The 21,370-nt window shown below is 53.8% G+C and overlaps 9 protein-coding genes across 9 annotated transcripts; 5 read left to right on the top strand and 4 right to left on the bottom strand.

The window, feature by feature from the left end:
* Window positions 1-252: 252 nt before the first annotated feature.
* Window positions 253-1,621, bottom strand: A1O7_02629 (uncharacterized protein; the record flags this gene model as incomplete). The annotated part of the gene is made up of 2 exons (XM_007756660.1): window positions 253-1,168; window positions 1,218-1,621. 2 exons carry the CDS (start codon window positions 1,619-1,621, stop codon window positions 253-255), a joined length of 1,320 nt encoding a protein of 439 aa, XP_007754850.1.
* A 3,802-nt stretch (window positions 1,622-5,423) lies between these two features.
* A1O7_02628 (uncharacterized protein) lies at window positions 5,424-6,566 on the top strand (the record flags this gene model as incomplete). The annotated part of the gene is made up of 1 exon (XM_007756659.1): window positions 5,424-6,566. One exon carries the CDS (start codon window positions 5,424-5,426, stop codon window positions 6,564-6,566), a length of 1,143 nt encoding a protein of 380 aa, XP_007754849.1.
* Window positions 6,567-6,800: 234 nt separating this feature from the next.
* A1O7_02627 (uncharacterized protein) lies at window positions 6,801-8,366 on the bottom strand (the record flags this gene model as incomplete). The annotated part of the gene is made up of 1 exon (XM_007756658.1): window positions 6,801-8,366. One exon carries the CDS (start codon window positions 8,364-8,366, stop codon window positions 6,801-6,803), a length of 1,566 nt encoding a protein of 521 aa, XP_007754848.1.
* Window positions 8,367-10,858: 2,492 nt separating this feature from the next.
* On the bottom strand, window positions 10,859-11,355 carry A1O7_02626 (uncharacterized protein; the record flags this gene model as incomplete). Its single annotated transcript, XM_007756657.1, has 3 exons — window positions 10,859-11,099; window positions 11,159-11,256; window positions 11,308-11,355. Coding segments are annotated over 3 exons (387 nt in total), but the record flags the coding sequence as incomplete, so codon positions are not given.
* A 956-nt stretch (window positions 11,356-12,311) lies between these two features.
* On the top strand, window positions 12,312-14,234 carry A1O7_02625 (uncharacterized protein; the record flags this gene model as incomplete). Its single annotated transcript, XM_007756656.1, has 3 exons — window positions 12,312-12,864; window positions 12,973-13,679; window positions 13,740-14,234. 3 exons carry the CDS (start codon window positions 12,312-12,314, stop codon window positions 14,232-14,234), a joined length of 1,755 nt encoding a protein of 584 aa, XP_007754846.1.
* Window positions 14,235-15,535: 1,301 nt separating this feature from the next.
* A1O7_02624 (uncharacterized protein) lies at window positions 15,536-16,855 on the top strand (the record flags this gene model as incomplete). The annotated part of the gene is made up of 1 exon (XM_007756655.1): window positions 15,536-16,855. One exon carries the CDS (start codon window positions 15,536-15,538, stop codon window positions 16,853-16,855), a length of 1,320 nt encoding a protein of 439 aa, XP_007754845.1.
* Window positions 16,856-17,310: 455 nt separating this feature from the next.
* A1O7_02623 (enolase domain-containing protein) lies at window positions 17,311-17,640 on the top strand (the record flags this gene model as incomplete). Its single annotated transcript, XM_007756654.1, has 1 exon — window positions 17,311-17,640. One exon carries the CDS (start codon window positions 17,311-17,313, stop codon window positions 17,638-17,640), a length of 330 nt encoding a protein of 109 aa, XP_007754844.1.
* A 373-nt stretch (window positions 17,641-18,013) lies between these two features.
* Window positions 18,014-19,501, top strand: A1O7_02622 (uncharacterized protein; the record flags this gene model as incomplete). The annotated part of the gene is made up of 1 exon (XM_007756653.1): window positions 18,014-19,501. The coding sequence occupies one exon, from the start codon at window positions 18,014-18,016 to the stop codon at window positions 19,499-19,501; it is 1,488 nt and encodes a 495-aa protein (XP_007754843.1).
* Window positions 19,502-20,157: 656 nt separating this feature from the next.
* On the bottom strand, window positions 20,158-20,727 carry A1O7_02621 (uncharacterized protein; the record flags this gene model as incomplete). The annotated part of the gene is made up of 1 exon (XM_007756652.1): window positions 20,158-20,727. The coding sequence occupies one exon, from the start codon at window positions 20,725-20,727 to the stop codon at window positions 20,158-20,160; it is 570 nt and encodes a 189-aa protein (XP_007754842.1).
* Between the last annotated feature and the right edge of the window lie 643 nt (window positions 20,728-21,370).

Raw genomic sequence — 21,370 nt, 5'->3', positions numbered from 1 at the left:
CAGCTTGGCGGGGCTGCCCGGAGGAGGGTACCCTTGGACCAACCACAAGAATGCCCTTGTATCGCCCTCGAGGGGCTGGACAGGAGAGGGGAGTGCAGCCTCGCCATCCCCAACGACGAGCCGGCTTGACCCAAATCAAGAGCCTCGCAACGAGCATCCCCACAGCCAGTGTGTATATAGGTGACCTGGACAACACATGGGAGGAAGCATCGGCAGGAATGTTGACAGGCCCTCTTATGGTTCTGTACCAATCTACCCCGGGTGAGCCTCTTTCCAACCCTTCTCTTTGTCCAAGGCACCATCCATGGGCCGTTTTCTCATCTCGTTGGCAGACGGCTTATTGTGTCGTGTTCTCGATCCAGGAGACTGCTCGTGATCAGCAGCTCTAAGCGCCGACGGATGTTGATTCTTTTGAATCTCGGAGACTGCCGACGACGTGGTGGTGCTGACTTCGACAGAGTCGGAGTGGCCTGCCGCAGTCCCAAAACGACTGCTATACCGATTCTCGGTGAGACACAGAAGATTCTCCGCTGCCATTGAACCAACCAACTGTGCCGAATCATTCTTGGATACCGCTTTCTTGATGTCGAATAGATCTGCCAAAGTCGTCACCACGACTTGATCGCTGGAGTCTTCCGCAATCACCTCCCCGATTCTGAATATCGTCTGACGTGAAACTTCGCTTGCCACCTTGCAAACCTCCAGGCACTTCTTGGAAACATCGATATCAGCTAGTAATCCCGATCTTGCATTGTCCTTTGCAGGACCGTCTTCCTCGATCAAGAAAGCGAGACGCTTCTGAAGGTAGCCAATGGTCTCAGCAAAGCCATCTCGATATTCATCGAGGGCTTTCCGCGTTCGCAACTGCGCTTCGAACACGTTCGTCTCGACGGCGTTTGCGGGCGTCTCGGGAAGTACAGATGACTCCCGGTCTGTTAAGGATTCAATATAAGATTTCGCCCCTTCACAAATGCGAAGGCACTGCTTAGTCACCTCTCTTTCGTCTTCCAGGTCGATGTTTACACCAGAAGGATTGGTCTTCTCAATATATAGTTGCGTCATCTTCTCGTCAATTCGCCGTAGGTAGATTTCCAGGTCATACTCGGTATCTCGGATCCTCTCGTTAAAGTCTTGGAGGACTTGGTTAGAGATTTTAGACGCATGCATCCTAGGATGATGTCAGTAGAGCGCGAAGTGGGCCATGACTTGCGACTTACATCGTGATAGTACCAATACCGACCGAGATCGTTGACTTGTACCGGGCGATAGTATCTATAAACTCATTCATGTCCCCTCTCATAAATTCCATCTTTGTCCAATCTCGCAAGCCTATTCTTGATTTCCCTGCGAAAACTTCCATGGACTGTTTGAACTCGCGACAGACTTGGCTACATCGTTCGATAGGACCTTGAAGGAGTGCGAACATGGACTGCTCAGCATTTGTTACTTGTATCAATGATTCCAAAATATTGGTGAGATCGGCAAGCTCATCTTGAAGCCTACGTAAAGTTTTGTCTCGGCCTTTGAAGCGCTGGACGGTTTCGTAAAGTGACTTTGTCGATTGGACAGCGGCCGTCGTAACAGCCAGCAATGAGGCAGTAATGCTCAAAGGGTCTGCCATTCTAACGCTCGCTGTGAGATGATTATGAGGAAGTAAATGCAAAGTGTAACAGTCTCTGGTTCAAGCGGCTAGGTGCGAGTTCAAATACTAACCTCAGTGCCTATCAGGCTTATTTGATTGGTTGGATAGGCGCCGCCGCTGTGTTGTCAGGTAGGAGAGCCCAACAAGAACTAGGACTAGTCAGTGAGTACTGGCTAATGATATCTCACAGTTCTACCCTTAGCGAGGGGATTACTGGCCTCTCAAATTAGTCTTGTTTCGTCCCAAAGGTCTTGCCCCTAGGCCTTGATTCGTACAGTGGTCCTCAGTCTAGGAATCCAACGCCTGAGGGTCTTTCCACCCGTAGAGTCACGTGGTAGACCTTGTGTTCTAAGTTCCAAGACCTCATCAACTCGATTCCAGGATCAACAAAATACTACCTCTCTTTCAACTACAGATCACGACAAAGAGGTCGGGCGACGCTACAGCACTGTCCCAGATGACGATGGGGGTTCCCGGCGTTCCTCATTCCTGCCTAACGCAGCAATTGCAATCTTCCGGTCTCTTTCATCTGTGCTCTTTTGCAATCCATGGACTTTCCGAAACATCGCCGCCAGAACCAGAGGCCTCGTAGTACCAGAGTGTATTTCATACGCTACGAGGACACACCTCAGGACGGTCGAGCTCAACCTCGTTGTACCAAGTGGGTGGTCGACTGCTGGACCTCGTAGACGTGTTTGGGTGGCTTCGATCGCAAACGTCGACAGACGAGAGGAAAGTTGATTGGGTTAGGCTTGATGAACCTCGAATTGGAAATGTGGTATTGGGTCCCAATCGAACCGTTGCTTCCAGTGTGGATAGTTCTAGTTGCCCCCCTTAATGGAGAAAATTGGGGACTGAGTGGATGTCGCATACTGTCTGCGTTGAGACTGCAAATAAGATGGCGTCCGTCTCCATCGACAACTGGGCAGCCGGACGCTGACAGTCTGAAACCTCGACATGCTCTGGCATCTTGGGTTTTCTTGCTCTTGAGGGCACGACATGGGTACACAGAGATGGCGGGTAACTCAGGTGGGATGTATTCCATGCCAAAGATGATCATTCAGTGAACCTCGACAAATCGCTGATAGGAGAGCAAAAATATACGGGACACAGCAACCACGGCCTCCCTCACTCACGACCACTCTCGCTGTCACTCTTGCTGACCACGACTTCTTCCGGGCACCTGCTATCGTCCAGTTAGAGGTGCCAGACGTCCTGGTCAGGTCTCACAGTACCGGGACACATTGGACAAATCGGCTTCGCCGCCAGGCCGTTAGCGCAGTCATCATCTTCATCATTCGCGTCTGACAGGTGCCAGCAAAGTTAGGCGCGTAGGCATTGATCACAGTAGGCGTGCCAATACCGTGTCGTCACAGTCTTGAAATTCTCCCTGTAGATGTCACGCCTCAGATGCTCGACGTTCACCAACTGTTCCCTCGCGTCACTCAAGTCTCCACCCAGATGTTGATACGCCGGCGTGGCAACTCGTGGTCGTCTTTGGATTTCTGAAGCCTCATTGCCTTTCTCTGAAGGTTCTTCGCAAGGATGCGTTGGTGTCTTTGTAATGGCAGATGTCCCGCTGGTAGGAGGGCCGTGACCTGGTCGAACTCGGCTTGTTCTCGAGCCAGAATCGCTTTCAGTTCCTACGCCCGCCTCGCAAGCGCCAGGTACTTTCCTGCGGCTGTTTGGCTGCATCGAGTTTGGCTGCATCGAGGATGCCACTGTACTCGTCGACGATGGTGTGATCGACGTCATCTAGAATCCGGCTCGTGTCAAGGGACGACCGTGTCTCGGGTATGTCCGTAATAACTCGTCGGTCCGGCTTGTGTGGGTGCTGCGGTGTTCAAGGTGATAGTGGAGGCTTTCGGAATCGAGGGGCTCCAGCGAGGTGAATTACACGTAGAGTCGGACGCACTTCTGCCCTCAGGCTCTCTCTTCCCCCTCGCCCCAGGGAAGTTCAACCTACAGATCCCTCCATCTTGCGTCCCCTCGGTCGACTGGGGCCGCCGTCGTTGGATCGCAATCTGCTATTCTCCTTCCTCCGGCATCTGCAAAATCGAGGCCTTGTCAGCAGGGACTTAAGGCGTTGCAGCTCTCTCTGCAGAGAGGGCTAAGGTGAATCATGTGGGACGGCCCTCAGCATGCGCATGCGGCTCGATATTTCCAGACGCACGGAAACCCTACTTACATCCACCACTGACGCCCCCGAAGAGCGGGAGTGGCCCCACACTGAGGACCGAGCCCGAGTAGTCTGTAAAGCGACATGACTGTCACGGTCAAACCCGTCAGACGCCATCGTCGTGGGCATCATCCCGCCTGAGCATTGCGCAGCCTGCTCTCGGCGACAGACAGCCAGCCAGGCTAGTTTGTGACTCTCCCGTAGCAAGCCTGTCTGGTTCATAGGACTGGATCTCGCCGAGACTTCGGACCTCGCAGCAAGGGAAAAAGGTGTGAAACCACGAGGAACTGACTAGAGCGCGAAGATGGCTCCCATCTTCGATTTCTAGTAGGAGCCCAAGATCGCCCACGCCAGCCCCTCCTTCCCGCTCTAGTCCTCGTTTCGCATCCCACTTCCAGTTGAAGACACCGCGTCAACTTCCGGCGAGGCAGAATCCTAGCTCTCGCGGTCAATTCGACGTCAATGCGAGATACTAGGAACCACCGTCGGGTGTGGTCGCCCCGTCCTAGGAGGGAAAACGGGGCGGACAGGCGTGGTCCGCCTCGGTCCTCCCACTATTTCATTCACGTATAGGTCACCTCATCAGGCATTTCTGCGACTGGACCGAACGAGAGAGATCTCGCTCCACACACGACACGACAAGGTGCGATCAAACCAGCGCGGCAATCTCAGGTGGGCTGCCGTGCCGCCGCACCAGACAGTAGCTTGTGGATGGCTCGTAATAGGTACAGTGTAGATCGCAGGCGTGCTGGTCAACCGTCACCGAGCCACGAGTTCCGTACTCAGCCGAACCCCATCTGCCAGTGTTCGAGCAGAGAGGTCTGAAGCCAGCACGATGTTCAGGGCGATGAAGGACACCGCCAGCCAGGAACAGGGAGAGCAAGAGCAGACAGGCATACAGGGAGGCGGCAAGGCATCCACAGAGAGGAACGAGCTCCGTCGAAGAAAGAGGTGGGAGGTCAAAGGAGAGGTGACGGCGGCGGTGGTGATTCGGGCTGCATGTGGAGGATGCTTCGATGAACAGAGAATTCCTACAGGAAGCGGGCCAGAAGAGGGCTGATTGTCAAGCCATCGTCCGAAACTGAGACGGGCAAAGACCAAGAGACTGACGGCGGTGGGGAATCTTCAATCAGATCTGGTGACAGTGGCAAAAACGGGGATCATTTGCTGATGTGCCGCAAACCGTGTACCTTATTTGACGGTTGCGGAAGAATAGAAGAACTGGTTCATGTTTCTAAGCTACAGCATCTCTTCAATTCTGCTTCCAGCCAGTCAAATTATTGTCTCGGTCAACTGCGTGACTCTTGGACTCTCGCGACGATGGTACCTAACTTTACCCTGGATGGTCCAGGCAAGCGAAGGATCAGTCCAGTCCAACGGAGTACTAAACTTGATTTCTGTCCCCACATCAGCTTACATGCGACCTGGTAGTCATGGCTCACAGTCTTGTTAGATGCGTATCACTTAACGGACCGACTGCTGCTGACACTGCAGCTCCAGCGGTACTTCATTGCTTCTCTTGTATATGTGGCAGGTGCACCAAGCCCACCTTCCATGTCAACCCAGCGGCAGCTTCTGAGCCAACACGACTAACCGGGCACCATGCATCTCACCAATTTCCTCCAGACCGCATTCCACGGGTTGCTCTTCTCTACACCAGATAATGACCTACAACCCGGCAGCATGCGAGCAATCTCCAGCCTCCATCTGGTGACATCTCTTACCGCAGCTGTGTCTGCGGCGACCACCGTTCCAGTGTCGTCAAATGGTCTGGTGGTCACTTCCGCCCCCACGACGGCTCAGCCCTATGTCTTGCCCAATCTGCAAGGGCAAGCTGTTGACTTTGGTGGCTTGATCATCCGCACGCTTGTCCCTAACACCACCACGAACGGAGCCTTCTCACTCGTCGGTGTCAATTCAGGCCCGGCACCCCTAAACCTCATCCATCATCACAAAGAAGTCGAGGCATTCTACACCCTCAAGGGCAGTGTGCAGGTTTTCCACAATGCCGACACCGGTCGAGAGCTACGTGCCAATGACTTCGTATTCCTTGCTCCTGGTAACAACCATACATATCGACCCAACGACCTCGATTTCCAACTCACCCTTGGTATGGCTCCTGGCGGCATCGACCAGTTCTTCGCTGCGGCTGGGAACCCATACAACTCGGATGCACCATTCAACCCAGAAGGCTCTCCCCAGCTCAACGTCACCAAAGTTTTAGGGCTGATGCCACAGTACAATATCGTACCTGAGCCGTTCAACACCATCAATATGGACTGGGTGAATGGCACAACGCCCGACGGCTTGGATACCTGGCATGTCGCCGATCAATCGGTACCAGACGACCCCAACCAAGCTTACTTCATCTCCAGCAACCGCGGCCCCAAATTCCTGCATCGACGTAGCGGCCAAGTTGTTGCCCAGCTTGCGTCCTCGAAGCAAACAAACAACAAGTTGAGCGTCTCGACGATCGCCATAAAGCCAGGTTGCAGGCAATCCCAGGCCACATTCGCGGTGGACCAAGCATTCCAGGTGACAGAAGGCCAGCTGAATTTGGAAATTAATGGCGAGTCGGCGCAGTTGATTTTCGGCGACCTCGCTTTCATTCCGAAGAATACTGCCTTCACATACTGGTCAAATGTTGGGTTCACGAAAGTCGTGAACTGGGCCGCTGGACCTGGACTTGCCGAGCTCTTGATCTCAGACTCCGAGGCATGGTCTTACGGTGTTTGGCCTGCGTGAATAACCCGCATAGAGCCTTTGTAGCAGTATTTACAGCACAACAGGCTTAGGAGCAATAGCTCGGCAGACGAGTGTCATGAACGCATCACATGGGATGGAACCTAGGGTGGAGTTTGACATGGAATAGCGCTGGAACGCTTGTCTTGTAGAAAATATATGCTTGCCGCACTTGAGGAGACAGTGCACCCAGATTTGCGCCATAAGGTGTATCTTGATTTCCTCAATGCCGACTGCTCATCGCCCGATATACTTCAGCTCGAGGTACCTCGCCGGTGTGTACACCACCGCCGTCACCACAAAAGCGAACTCGTTGGCCACATCTCCACCATATGCGCCAATCAACTTGCCCAAGGGGCCTGTGTACCATGTTTCGACCATGCCCATCACCCAAGCGACGATGCCCAACGCAAAGGCAGTCCCTGCAGCCAGGCCGAGAGGCAGCCTGCTAGGATCATTCCAGCCGTCGAGGTCGTAGTTTGCGAAATCGCGCTTTCGGAAGATGACGTGCTCGGAGAAGAGGATGACAAAGTACGACGTGCACCAGTAGCCGAGCAGGGACAGGAAATTGACGAGGTAGGTGTTGAGCTGCTCGCGGCCTCCGACGGCGATGCCCAGGATGGCGGCAAAGCACAGGAACGTCCAGATGAAGCGGGGCACGCGGGCAAAGGGGCGGGCGAACTGCTGGCAACTGATGGCCGCGCTGTAGATGGAGATGACGTTGGTGTTGATCCCCGACAGGACGAGCAGGCAGAGGAGGAACTTGGCGAAGCCGCGCGGGTGGAGCATCGTCTGGATGAGAAAGCCCAGGCCCTGGTTCTCGTATGCGTCCTGCCACGTGGGTTTGTTGTTGAGCGCGGACGCGACCACTGACCCGGCCACCATGCCGATGCTCGTGGGGAGGGAGATGCCGAACGTGGTCATCAGGAACACCTTCACCCGTGAGACGTGCGCCGGGTAGTGCACGTAGTAGTCGCTAGCCATGGTGCACCAGGACGCGCTGGAGCCGTAGACGATGGCGACCAGCGAGAGCACCGTTCCCGAGAGGTCGGCGCCCCGGAGGGACGAAGGGGTCCGATTGTCCGCGTACCGGCCCGTCTCGCCGAAGATGATCATGAAAATCACAAAGAAGATGAACCACGCGTACCGCTCATACACGAGGATGGCGTTGAGCCCGACAAAGGAGATGGCCAATGCCACAACCCCCAGGATCACGATCCCCAGCACCAGCGACACGTGGCCGTCCGCCACGGCATTGAGGGCCAATCCGCCCGTGATGCACGACACGGCGGCCCAGCCGATCTGCTGCACCGTGTTGAGCGCGGCGATCAGCTTGTTCGGCCACCACCCGAAGCTGTACCGCGAGACGCTGATCTGGCGGAGGCCCGTCGCCGCGCCGAACGTCGCGCAGTAGCCCGTCACGGCGCCGCCCAGGATGCTTGCCAGGATATAAATCGGGATGCTCTGCCTCAGAGAGAGTCCCAGTTCCCACCCGAGGAGGCCCGTCGCGAAACACGACGTGTTCATCGTCCCGGACGCCCACAGCAGCGCCATGGTCAGCTGTTGGTGCCAGGGGACGGGCTTCTTGTCCTCGGCCCGCTTGCGGTCGATGGCTTCGCTTTCCACGCCCAGTTTCGCGTCCAGACGCGCCTCCAGCCGTCGGAGGCGCGAAAGAATGCCATCGTCCTGCCGGATGATCGTATTGTTGTAGAGTTGCGGTTGCGGTTGGGGCTCTCCGGATCCTAGGACTAGGCTAGGTGGGACGTCGAAGCCCTTCTCGTCGGCGAACGCCTTGGATGCCATCGTCCGAGTTTGTCTACCTACGGCCCAGGGGTATCGTGACCGAGGCGACAAGCACCGCTGCTTTTTGTTGTAAACCTGGAGAGCGCAGCTAAGTAAATTACTCGTAGGATGCGCGCATGGCCGACGCCACGACGCAAAGCAGTGTATTTATCGCTGCTGCCACGCGGGCTCTTAGCGCGGTCATCTTGGAGGTCGTGTGCCCGCGATGACCTGCCTAGATGGGGGGGAAGCCCTGCATATCTCTTCCAGACCAGCTTCGATCCGGGTTCGAAGAAAATTCTGCAGAGATAGCGCCAGTGATATCGATTGGAGGGATCTGCTATCTGGCGCTGAGAACCCATCACACCGGGGGTTAATAGGGTTGCATCCGGCAGTGGTCCGTGGTGCTCAAAGCAGTGGAGCCGAAGAGACGGAGCCCGAAGCCCAGGCTGGCCGCTTGACGTTCAAGCCTTGTGCTTGGCTCCAGCTCCGGAAAGCTTGGTACTTTATCTACTGTATCGCTGTCTCTTGGATCGCGAGGGTCGCAGCCAGGGCCACAGCGTGGCTTGTTGGCGCCATTCACCGACGTTGGGATGTGCTTGGCGGTGTTGATGGTCACCTCCCGTGCACAACGAAGGTCGTTGAGACTGTCACTGGCTTGTCATCGGACAATCGTCCAAATCCCGAACACTAGCGAATACCCTTTCATGCCGCTTACTACTTCAGCATGTGCACCGGGAAGCTGGGGGTTTTAACATACACATCGGTCACGTTCAGTACTGCTCAAAATCCCACATCCATTGTGCCTCTCTCGCCTTTCACACCAAGTACTCCCCCTCTGTACACGAGACGGTGCCCTTGGCTGAAACGATTCCCCTCATGGTTACCTCACCTGCACAACACGAAAGATTTGGGGGCCAGGTGCTGCTCAGAAAGGCGTCTCTAGCAATGTGGCCTTGATCAAAACATCGAAATTTGGCAGACTGGAAAATTAGAATTGATCGGTGCATACAGACGCCGCCTTGTTTTGTACTATTTCGCGGCCGACCTACGGCACGGTTCAAATCGTGCCCAGGACAACAACTGAAACATATCTGTTTCTGTCACTGTCCAGGAAGCGCTGTGTTTGGCCTACTCGACGAGAGCTTCCGTTGTGGGATGCTAGCGCAGGCTTCGAGAACATCGAAAGAAACTTGAGGCCGGAGTCTTCTGGATGTCTCTGCTGTCGTGCTACTGGATGTTGTACGCCTTCAGACCACAAGCAATCAACTGCTTTGCAGGGACGGGTAAGTGCTTGCAGGTGAGCACCTTGCCAGCCGAAGCCTGAGCCATGTCACTGTTATGCCGGTTAATCGTACGACTTCTCTCATGTCCCTCAAGCATAAGGCAAAGCGCAATGGACTGGCACCCACGACGTTCACCCGTACAGCACAAGTGGCCAGAATCTGCCTCGTTGTCCTCCACTATGTCCTTCACCAGTCAATAAGTTAATCGGAACCGTACAAGAATGCGCCTGAACGCCCCGGATATGTATTTCGTTCAAAGGTGATGCCCAGAGAGCTCAGCTCATACAGGTGAAGATCGACGTCCACTACATGGCTCACCCTATTTTCTATCCGCTACCGCACACTTAATCTGGAAAGCAGAATCCCTGGTTGCAGACATTCTCATCAACGCAGTCGTCATCGTTGCCGCATGCACACCCTAAATGATGAGCCTGTGCGTCACGAGGGTAGGATCCAGGATTGTGCAACATACCAATGCAACGACCTTCCCAAGGACATCCAGTCGGACAAACAGGATCAATCGATCCATCGCTCTTACAGTAGTCTTTGCTGTTGTACTATGAACAGATATCTCTTGTATTGCACTTGCCATTATCGAACAATGCGGTTGCTTTGAGCTGGGTCGGTGTTAGGCTTTCCTGCACACAACGAAGTCGCTTACCATCGACAACCAAAGATCATTTTGAGGAGCCCGGATGATTGTTTGGCTGAGATCAGGAGTCAAGTCGTCCTCGCAATTGAGCCGAGCTTAACCTCCCTGATGTGCATCTCTTCAGATTTGCGACGAATTGGAAGAGAATCGCTCAAGACTGATTCATGGCGTGCAAAACATATGCCCGCTTACACCATACGTTCCAGAGGTGGTCAGACTTGATTCTTGTAAGGTCGCCATGACTTTGACGTCTCACTGAAGAGATCCCAAGAAGTTTTGTCGTCCTCCACAACCGGAAAGTCCACTGGGTTGATGAACATAAAGGGAGCATAGAGTCCATGAACAGTATCGGCCTGAGTTGGGCTCAACTGAACACTAGGGAGGTCGCAGAACTCAGCAGGATGTCGGGTAGAGCGGTCGCCGGCCACTCGATCTCCCAGGCCTAAATCGAGGCTTCTCCTGTCGTTGCACCATGTGGGCAAGTGAGTGGTTCGAGGAACGGGCTGGGGAATGGGATGATGACTACCGAGAGATAGGGCATCGCTGGAAGCCTGCTCAATCGTCAAATCACTCTTACCAGCTCTTGATAGCTTCTGCTGCAAGACCTCCAGATCTGCCTCGAAAGCATGCCCTGAGGTGAGATCCTCTGGCTCCATCACCCCCAGTCGTTCCAGAATATCATGGGTCAAGGGTCGGCTGTCATTGGTTTCCTCCAAGGGCGCCCCAATCCTTGCCGTTTCTTTTTTCATATATTGATACAGCTTTTGTATACCTCTCACGAGTTGTTGTTGTTGGATCTCGAGCAGCTCCACGTAACTGTGAACCAATGAGCCCAATGTTACCGTGACGCGGCACACCGCAGGTGATGGACTCACCCTCTGGGAACAATTCTGTTTCGGGGTCTGCGGACCTTGCGAAAGACGCAAATTGCGTTATCTGTTGCGCATCTTTCACAGGGACTCGATCCATTGCACTAGAGCATGGTCAGATCGAAGCGTCGAAAGGAGTCTCGTTCCTGGCGAACCTTTGTCTTTTTGATACGGCACCGATCACACGCCTCCAATGTGCGTTTTGCCGATTTCCGACCCGACACAGGTGACACCGAACCTTGAGAAGACAACTGGGACATGTGTGCTGGCTGAGGGTCTGCGCACGAAAGTTGTCCTCCTCAAGCAGGATACCTGGATGATTAGACAAGGTTCGTGAGTGTTGTCGCTGGACACGAGAAACGTGATTTGTGAGGGATCTTCTAAGATCTGTCGAGAAAGATCAAGACGCTGAAGCCTGTCAGTAGGACAATGTGAAAAAAAGCCCATGATTCGCCATGCCGTCAAGAGGACGAATAATTATGTGCTGCGTTGGAAGCATGATGCCGGTATTCTAGGTGCACGACCGTCGATATCGCGGCCACCTCTCCAGCAGCCTCGTGCGCCATGTGGGCCAAAGTGATAGAGAGCCGACCACTATCAGGAGAACTCACCCGGGACTACGACCATACAAAGTCGGATTTGTGTACCTGGCTTCCGGATGGACCAAAAAGTCCCCATGCGAATCCAATCCCCTTATAAGCGGATCGGGCGGAAGGCCCGGCAACGATAGCGGTGATGGCGGTTGGAATCCAACCAAGACGATGTCACGGTCGGATTGTGCAGGGGCGACACTCCCGAGCTTTCACGCCCTCTCCGAAGTGCTTTACTACGTATCTACCCTGCGGGGATCACCGAATCTTTGTCCCAGCCCGCCCCATCCTTAGGTACCGGATAGCATGTCTGCAACGCCTTCTCTGAAACGTCGCCGAGTTGCACGTGCCTGCGAGAGCTGCAGGAATTTGAAAGCCAAGGTACGAATTGCCTATCACCCGCGGAACTACATTTGACTTTTGGAAACTAACAATTCGCCTTCGAGTGCGATGGCAACCAGCCTATCTGTGGTCGCTGTGGTGGCTACGGTTATGAATGTCGCTGGAATGAGGCTCATGTCCGGAAAAATGTCCTGGAAGGTAGCCGTGCTGACTTAGCCTGGCTGTCGATGGACAACGATGGCCAAAAGCTGAGGGATGCAATCACGGCGCATGAAAACTTGATCGCGGACCTTCGCGTGAAGCTCGCCCCAGAGGATCGCAAAATGATTGACTTGCGTCTCGCTTCTATCCAGCTGGCCGAAGTGAAGCGAGTCGGAAGTGGGGCGGCCAACACCACGGAGTCACCAGAGCATCTGCTGGCGGAGAACCGCCGCTCGCTACCTGTTCAACGTTATTTGGGAGAGGCGAGCGATATACGCTTTTTCCACGCAGTGGAATCCACTTTTGGTCAGCGACCTCGACCTGGCCAGCAGGACGGACCCGCTTCACAGGAGCAAGTCGACAGTTACGAGCAAGAAGGTATCCGTCCAGGATCTCCAGAGCAAAACCAAGGATGTTTGCCACACAGGACGGTTGCCGACAATCTTGTCGACATATACTTTTCTACGATTCACATTGCTTATCCCTTCGTCTCAGAGCCGGATTTCAGAGCAACCTATGAGAACTTCTGGCAATCAGATTCCTTGGAGGGGTTTCGTGGCCCTTGGCTGTCCATGCTATGTGAGTATCACGCGCTCTGTGCCACAGAATCTCGCCAACATGACAGACGCTGCATGTATCAATGAGTTTGGAATAGCTCAACCTAGCACAAACTGACTTTGTCTGCAGTAACGATATTCGCCCTTGGTTCGTGCTATGAAAAGGTCGCCGAGGCCGGTGATGGGACAGCTTCGAATTCACACAGTTCGCGTCAGGACGTACGGTATTTCGACCACGCAGTCGCCATCTCACAAAAGCATACCTCGAAACGTACGGTCGAACATGTTTGTGCCTTGCTTACTCAGTCTTTTTATCTTTTGGCCACCTGCCAGACCGATCGATGCTGGATAACACTTGGAAAGGCGGCCAGGATCGCCCAGAGTATCGGGCTCCATGTGGAAGAAGGTAGTGTAAGTTGTGGCGACGCTGTCTCGTCTCACGAAACACGCCGTAGAGTCTGGTACTCTATTTTCGTGCTCGATCGACTGCTTGCGTTGCAATTGGGGCGTCCTCCATCTATCAGCGATGACGGTTTCAACGTCAAACTTCCATCTCGCCAGTCGGACGATGATTTGACAGAACCCGGAGGTCACAACAACAGTCACCAGCAAGGCTGGGTGGGAGACTACTTCATTGCTATGATCAAGTTCTCGGAGATATTGGGAAGAGTCTTCCATCGTCTTTATGGACCAAAAAGGTCCGATGATGGCGTTTTGACATTATCGAACATCGACCTTTCAGACACTGAATTATTGCAGTGGCGATCGAGTTTGCGACGGAAACTCAGATTCGACCTCTCGCACACCTTCGAAAGCTCAAAGGTCTTCCAAAACCAGGTGAGTCATTGAGATCTTATTTCACGTCGGAAGGTCGCTTTCGGCTGACGCGAATCTCAGCGCAACATGCTTGCCGTCAAGTTCTACAACCTTCGAGCGTTGATTCATCGACCGCTGTTATCACTCGCCAAAACGACGGCTTCAAGCCCAAATCATTTGGCGTGGCGTCAAGCTGAACACCGCCGGATCTCAATGTCAAAACGGAAGTGCGTCATGGCAGCGCAACAGACCGCCAAGCTCTTGCACAATCTTGAGAACAAGAAAAGTCTCGTTTATGGCTTTCCCTGGTGGCAGATGATATCTTGTCTCATTTGTGCCAGCTCGATTCTTCTCGTTGCCAGCATCTGCGTTGATTTGAATTCGGAGATTGAAGTCGAGGTCTTCGAAGACATAGACTGGTTGGCAGTGGATGAAGATGCTGAAGTCTGCCTGCAAGTCTTCCAGGCTCTGAGCTCTAATTCAAATGCCGCAAGGTTGGCGAGAGACATGATGCAGAGACTCAAGAAAACACGAACGATTTCCTATGGTGAGTTCCCGTGTCCTTTGTTCAGATAAAAAGATTGCGGCAATTCTGTGTGGGTTGCCATGAGTGTACCTCCTGGCTGAGAAGACAGCGGAGCCGTCTGCACCCAAAGTCGGCTGCCGTGAGACTTTTTAGGAAACTGCACAAACCAGTATCTTGACAGAGGCAAATCTGACTGACGTCTACTTGCTCCATGCAGGAAATATGATGAACTCTCTCCCCAGTGCGTCGATGCCTGCAGTGGAGAGCAGAATTGAGGGTGTGAATGTTGACCCAATAGCCGCTTCGACATCAGACGCTTCGATGCCATCACAGCTGGACTTCGGAGGGCTCAGTCAAGATTCAATCGATCTCATGTTTCAAACCATGCCCTACGAGGTCTCGGAATCAGTCATGTGTACGTCTATTTCTCCATATCCATCCATGCTAAATTTGACACATTCCTTCGCGGCCCCTGCGGGTTTCACCACTTCCATTGCTCATTTACACGCAAAATGTGATGATCATCGTTGAGACTGACAATTCTTGATTTGACAGGGTCGGCACAGTTCGTGAATGAAAGTTACAATCCGTTCTCTCGTCATCCAGGCACGTGAGGCTCCAGGATATGGCAAGATCCCGAGGGGCCGGAAGCCAAGTTGCCGCATTCACTGTTTGATACAAAGCTTACGCCGTACGGCCTGTGTTCCATCAGACAGCAGGGATTGAAAACTTTCGCGACTGAAATAAAAGCCAAATGAAACGAAGCTGGAGCTGCTTGCTGTCTGTTCCGATAAGTGCAGTCTTTTCTCCTACCCAGGTCGACTGCCCCGGCACAACCCACTGCTCGGGCCGACGGCAAGGGAGAGAATATCCTACGCCCACCTTACAATATCAGTCGGCCGCTTCATAATGAATAAGAGGAGTAAATTGACAGCACCGAGATCCCATAGGCTGCCTTGGGCTCGCAGTTCAAACAAGGCTCCTAGTTCCGTCCGGGCCGGAGAGCAATCACAAGGACATACTTGACTTCTGTTTTGTTCGATGTCGCCTTTCACACCATGGTCCCTAAAAAGGATGTCGATCTTGAACCAGCCATTTTTGCAGAAGGACCACTTTTCAGCTCGCCTGGCCGGAGGTTCTCTATTTGCGTTTGATAATATCACACACACCATGACGCCACGGGCAGGTGATGCCGCTTGGTCTCTATAACTCGCATGGATGAACCGCAGGCTGGTGTCCCACAGTCAACTCGGAACATCAACAGGAGAAAGCCCTCTGGTAATCCACATCCTCAATGGCGCTTTCCATCAGCCTTTGTCACGACGAGGGGAAGCAATTCACACCCGGATCTATGGTGCCTGGCGTGGTGAAACTCACAAACTACGAGGATCAAATCATTGAGGCGTTGAAGATTGACTTTAGAGGTCATTCCAACGTCTTCTTGAACCAGAACTACGGCGACATGGGGGCCTCCAGAACAGATGCCGGCTCTAGGGCTTATCTCTTCAGCCGCCATCTCGACCTCTACAGCGGTAATGTCGTTCACCACAAAGGCACCCATGTTTGGCCCTTCGCGTTTCGGATCCCCTTTTTTGCAGCCCCAAGAATTGTCTCACCTGGGTCCAAGGACTTTTACCGTCCGACGCATCCATGGAGGGGTGATTTTGCTCTGGAGCGCGACCGACCTCACCCTCTTCCGCCGAGCATGCAAGCAAAAGGCTCCTTCGTCTGCAATGTGCGCTATACGCTTGACGCGGCGCTTTCTCACCGACGTCCAACGGCTACAAAGAGCACAGAAATGCGGTCTTCACGTTCTGTGCCTGTTCAAAACTTGGAGATGACGCCTCGCAATTCTCCCGGCGGTGACTGGGTATACATGACCTATCGTCAACCCCTGCGCTGTCCGGGGGCAGAACCTTCGCGTCGGCTGTTCCGCCGGCGGTTTTCAAACTTCCGCCCGAAAGACCGGCCTTCAGAACCTGAAGCGAAACTCTGCTTTTCTGTGCTACTGCCAAGGGAGATCGAAGTAAGAGAGCGGCAAGCATTATCGGTTCCGGTCGCCTGCACGATGGAGCACTCTTCAGGCCTGGATGCGCTGGAACCGCACATGCCGGCGCACATTTCGGATCTCGTTGTCCACTCTTTCAAGCTCTCGCTTCTTCAGCATACAGATGTCCGAACAGGTTGTCATAGTAGCTCGTCTACAAGAAAGATTTTGACTCGGAAAGGCGCATGCATAGTCCCTGTCTCCCGCACAAGCACCTCGGCGTCGACTGGGGCCGCGAATTCTCCGTACTCGACCGTCAACCTCTGTGATGTCGTCAACTTGTCCCTTCCACGCCATACTTTGGCCTCGGACTTCTCCACGTACAACATTGCGCGATTTCACAGTCTCGAGGTCCGGTTTTGTTTGATCTATGCAGGAAAGAAGAACAAATTTACGCTGCGTAATGTGCCTATCCGGGTGGTGCCGCAGTCTAAGGGAGAGCTGGAACGTCGGTTGAGCGAGGGCTTGGAAGCGGATGATGAATATGGTTGCGACCTAGCGGGTCTTCGCTGGCGAGACTACAGAGCGAGCACGGGCGGCTCGGAATATGACGCTTTGTGGCTGCCTTCTGACGAGGACGATGATTTGTGTCCGGGAAGCCCACCGCCCGCGTATACTGTTTAGCGATGTGTTGTAGATTGTAATGAGAAATCGCCTGCGGGCTCTACACTGCTCGAGTCCGGGATGTCTTCACCCCAGGTTCGATCCTGGGGAGTCAGCGTGGCAGAGGCAGCCCTGCCTACAGTGAGAGACCATCGTGGGCACGGCGGTGGATCATTGGGCACGTACTCCGTACATACAGTAACCCGATAACGTAGCGTCCCGCATAGAGTATGTAATTAATTATGACGACCCTGGGTCTCCTGGCCGCAAAATAAGGCTGGGCGTGACGGACGGATTGTACGGAGCACACGACGACATCTCGGCACCGTGGTTGCGGTGGTCGCCTCGCCTTGAAAGATTGCCGGATAGACAGTAGATTATCTTGCGTGAGTCAAGGAGCGATGACAGTACCCTGAACGACTCGCATATCGGCACAGCATCTCATATCCTTGGGGTTTCGAAAGATCTAAACCACAATGCGGGCGACGATCTTCTCTATCAAAGCCGCTCCACGCCTGGATTCCCACGGCAAGCCGACCGTGCAGGTCGAGATCGCGACCTCAGACGGAACCTTCGCTGCAATCGTGCTTTCAGGCGCTTCCAAAGGCGACTACGAAGCGATCGGGCTCAGAGATGAAGACAGCAAAGCGTTTGGCGGCAACGGGGTTCTGGAAGCGGTCCGGAACGTAGAAGAAGTTATCGGACCTGCCATCGTGAGCAAAGCATTTGACTTGGCCGCGGGATTGAAGCCCATCGACGACTTCATGGTCAAGTTGGATGGAACTTCGGACAAGAGTGGTAGGTGAAAGGACAGGGCTCACTTCCACTTGGTGAGGCTGACCGGCCATTCCTCTGTGTGAGTCGTCACTGTTCTCGGTCGCTTCAAGCAGAGGAAAGACAGTGTCGACCGATGAGCTCGCCAAGACGGTGATCAACATCAAGACTCATTTTGGTATATATGCAGATTGTGAAGGCCCGTGTACCCGTCCTTTCCGCCCGATCCACCCTGTGAAGGTCGCGGCGAAATTTCTCTTCTCCTTGCCCGTTGTTGTGACGGTGGCGTAGAAATGCGCAAGCAGCAGTCCTGTCGAATCTGCGGGCTCCCAGAGCATGCTTCATTCTACACATAGCCTTGGTACACATTTCGCTTTGAGCCCTCTTCTCTCCGCAACATGCGACATGGCTTCTCACGGGTGCGAGAAGAGAGTCAGCGGCCAATGCGGTCTGCCCGGCTCCAATTCCAACGGTTTTGAAGAAAGAGAAGCCAACGAAGCAGCACGTCAATCGTCAAATCTGGGTGAAAATGATGCAGGATTGACGGAATTGGCGGTCCCACCCCCTGCTGCAGCGGGTGACGACATGCGTGACACATACGAAGAGGAGGAAGGGAAAGGGAAGAGGGCTTCTTTCTCCTTGAAGCGACAGAGTCGAGACGATGCAGATTTAACAGAACTTGCTGTACCTTCGCCCCTCGCACACCATGGCACTTCTGGTGAAGAGGCTGGCAATGTGGCTCCAGCCGACCATGGATTCACACACACGCGAGATTCTTCTTCCACCCGTCCAGAAGAAGGAAGCCGACAACGACCGACCAAGGATTTCTCCCCCTATGCAGAATTCTGTACGATAAGCTGGCTGATCTTCTTCGCCCTCCTGGGGACTTTGGCCCGACTGGGCGTACAAGCCATCTCAACGTACCCAAATGCCCCCTTCCTGTCCTCAGTCTTGTGGGCAAACCTAGCTGGCTCCTTCCTCCTCGGTTTTCTGCTCGAGGACCGACGCTTCTTTCGTTATAGCGTGGAAGTCGACGACGATGAGAAAGACGCGACGCCTGAGATAGACAGGGCGAAGAAGACGTTGCCGTTGTATATTGGGTTGGCGACTGGCTTCTGCGGCAGCTTCACCTCTTTCTCGAGCTTCATTACCGATGCATTCCTGGCACTTTCCAATGGGCTGGTACCTCCCTCTCCAACAGCGCCGTATCACGCCACGCAATCGCCCATTCACGCCCGGAATGGTGGGTACTCTTTCATGGCCGCACTGGCCATTCTCATCGTCCAAACAGCCGTCAGTCTGGGAGCTTTGAAGACTGGCGCTCATCTCGCGGCAGCTGGCGAGCCCATCTTCCCCAGTCTGCCTGCAACATTCCTCCACCGCTTTATAGATTCCTTGTCGATCCCTCTTGGGTGGGGATGCTGGTTGGGCGCAGGTTTTCTCGCGATCTGGCCCCCCTCGGACGACTGGCGACATCGAGTCACATTCGCACTCGTCCTTGCGCCACCTGGTGCACTCCTACGCTTTTATCTGTCGAAGCACCTCAACGCCCGTATCCCGGCCTTCCCACTTGGGACGTTCATTGTCAACATCTTCGGAACTGTCATCGAAGGGATGAGCATGGACTTGCAGCACTCAAGCACGATCATGGCCAAGGTGGCCGGCTCAAATGCGGTGCCGTGCGCGGTTTTGGAGGGTGTCGTGTTCGGATTTTGTGGCTGCACCACGACAGTGAGCACATGGGTGGCAGAATTGAATGGGCTGAGGCGCAAGCACGCTTGGTCCTATGGCTTGGCTAGTGTAGCAATGGCCTTGGCTTGTCAAGTGGTTATAATGGGCAGTATGATCTGGACTAAAGGTTATGACCGACGCTGTTCGCAAAGCGCACAGTAAGATTTCCGGCGGCATATTTTTCAGCAGGAACTCAGATTAGGAGTACATACACGTGTGAAAAGTTCTGCTCTGACTGAAGCAGTTGGACGGATCGTGGCAGGGTGGTGGGCATGATATAGACCATGGTCCTGCTCTTGAGGGTTGTTGGGACGGCCGTGTTAGATTCTTGTTCAGCTGATTCCACGGCTGGAGCACTATCACGAAATAACAAAGCAGGCTTTGCGCCACGGGAGTATATAAGCTACACCACGACCTTTTCTTCATCTTGATCGGCCGTCCTTCCTAACCAGCACTTCTTCCCTCGTGACCGTAGTGGCCTCTTGTCCAACTTGTCGACGATCTCCGATTTGTCGAGTTGAATCGATCAGAGTGGTTCTTTTCTGGTACAGATCGATAGCCCTGGCAAGCAACCTGTTTCTGGACGTGCGAACGGCGCAGCCGGCAGAAGTGGCATGATGCTATACTTACTATTGTACGACGTTCAGGCTCAAAGAACCTGCGCTCCTAGAGCACAAATCCCGTCTGGAGCTATTTATTTGCTGACCGAGCTCATATCAAAAGACATACTTGATTCAATAAGATTCTGTCACAGGCAGAATATGTACCCGTCAGTCAAACTGTTCGAAACCATAACCGCAACGCCAGTTGGAAAAGATTCATCCCCAGCACCCCACGATGAAAGACATACTCAAGATTGCACAAAAACCCGTGCCCCATAGGACGTAAGATACGATGATCGTCCAGAGCTGATGTTGTTGGTTTGGGAGGATTTCCGCCCCGATACCGCCGGTCGCTGCTGCGACTATTGTCGAGACGATAGGTAGCAGCCAGACCGCCGTTATCTGTGAGAGCTCGCTGTCGTGCTTGTACATGACAACGAAAGGGAGGAAGAAGCACGCCATGGCGGCGAGGACAGCATCAATCCACCAGAGTGTCCAAGCCAGAGTCGTTGCCCAAGGGCCCCACGCCGGCACACATACAAAAACCACCATGTTGACGATCGTGGCCAAGTCCATGGGGAAAGGGCCAGTGAACAGGGACTGGACAGGTGGCCGATCATGAATTGAAACAATCCTCGAAAGTAGGTGTATCTCAAGACGGGAAATCGCCCAGAAGATAGTGAACAACGTTACGTTGAGACAGAATATGACGATGGAGATCCAGTACAGCCAGGTGCCGTTGTAGGGGAGATTGAAAAGGAGGCTTGAAACGATGCTGGTGCCCATGGTGACGGCGAACCACGAAAGAGTGAAGTTCACAACCACTCGACGCCAGCCATGGTGGTTTCGTTTGTCGATGACTTTTTCGAAATCATCAGCACTGCCGGCATATCCGTGCGTGCCGGATCCAGAAATGCTCTGTCACCGGCTATTGTTTCAGCCCCGTACTAGCCGTGGGACGCCATGTACTCGTGTTGATTAATCCCCTCTCAATTCTTGGAGAGCACCGTGCGATCCGAACCGGACCGACTTGACTGCTAAGGCTGCCCACCAGAAGAGCTGAACGCTGAGAAATATCGACCATCTCTGTGTGAAAGACCTGATCTTTGGTGCCTTGTCCCTGTGTCCTCACCACGGCCGGTGCGCGGTATGATCGACTTTCTCGTGGTGTGTAGAACGTTGCCGCCGGTATCGCAAGCTGGTATTTTTCGGTGAATTAGAATTGGCGCTTGTCGAGAGATGATAGAGAAGGGGAGCTGTTTGCGCAGGACGGAGAGGACGGGTGAGTGTGGCTTGTGAGAGACTTCATGACTTATTAGCTCTCTGTGTCAGAGCCTTCGGTCACTTCCATGTCCTCGACGGAGACTACAGTTGCGCGAACCTGACCAGAAGCAAGTGTTGGAGATAGACTGGCGAGGTTCTGATACGG

The sequence above is a fragment of the Cladophialophora yegresii genome (assembly GCF_000585515.1).
Source record: "Cladophialophora yegresii CBS 114405 chromosome Unknown aczIN-supercont1.2, whole genome shotgun sequence".
NCBI lineage: Eukaryota > Fungi > Ascomycota > Eurotiomycetes > Chaetothyriales > Herpotrichiellaceae > Cladophialophora > Cladophialophora yegresii.
The sequence above is the reverse complement of the archived record's forward strand: the minus strand, read 5'-3'. Positions and strand labels throughout refer to the sequence as shown.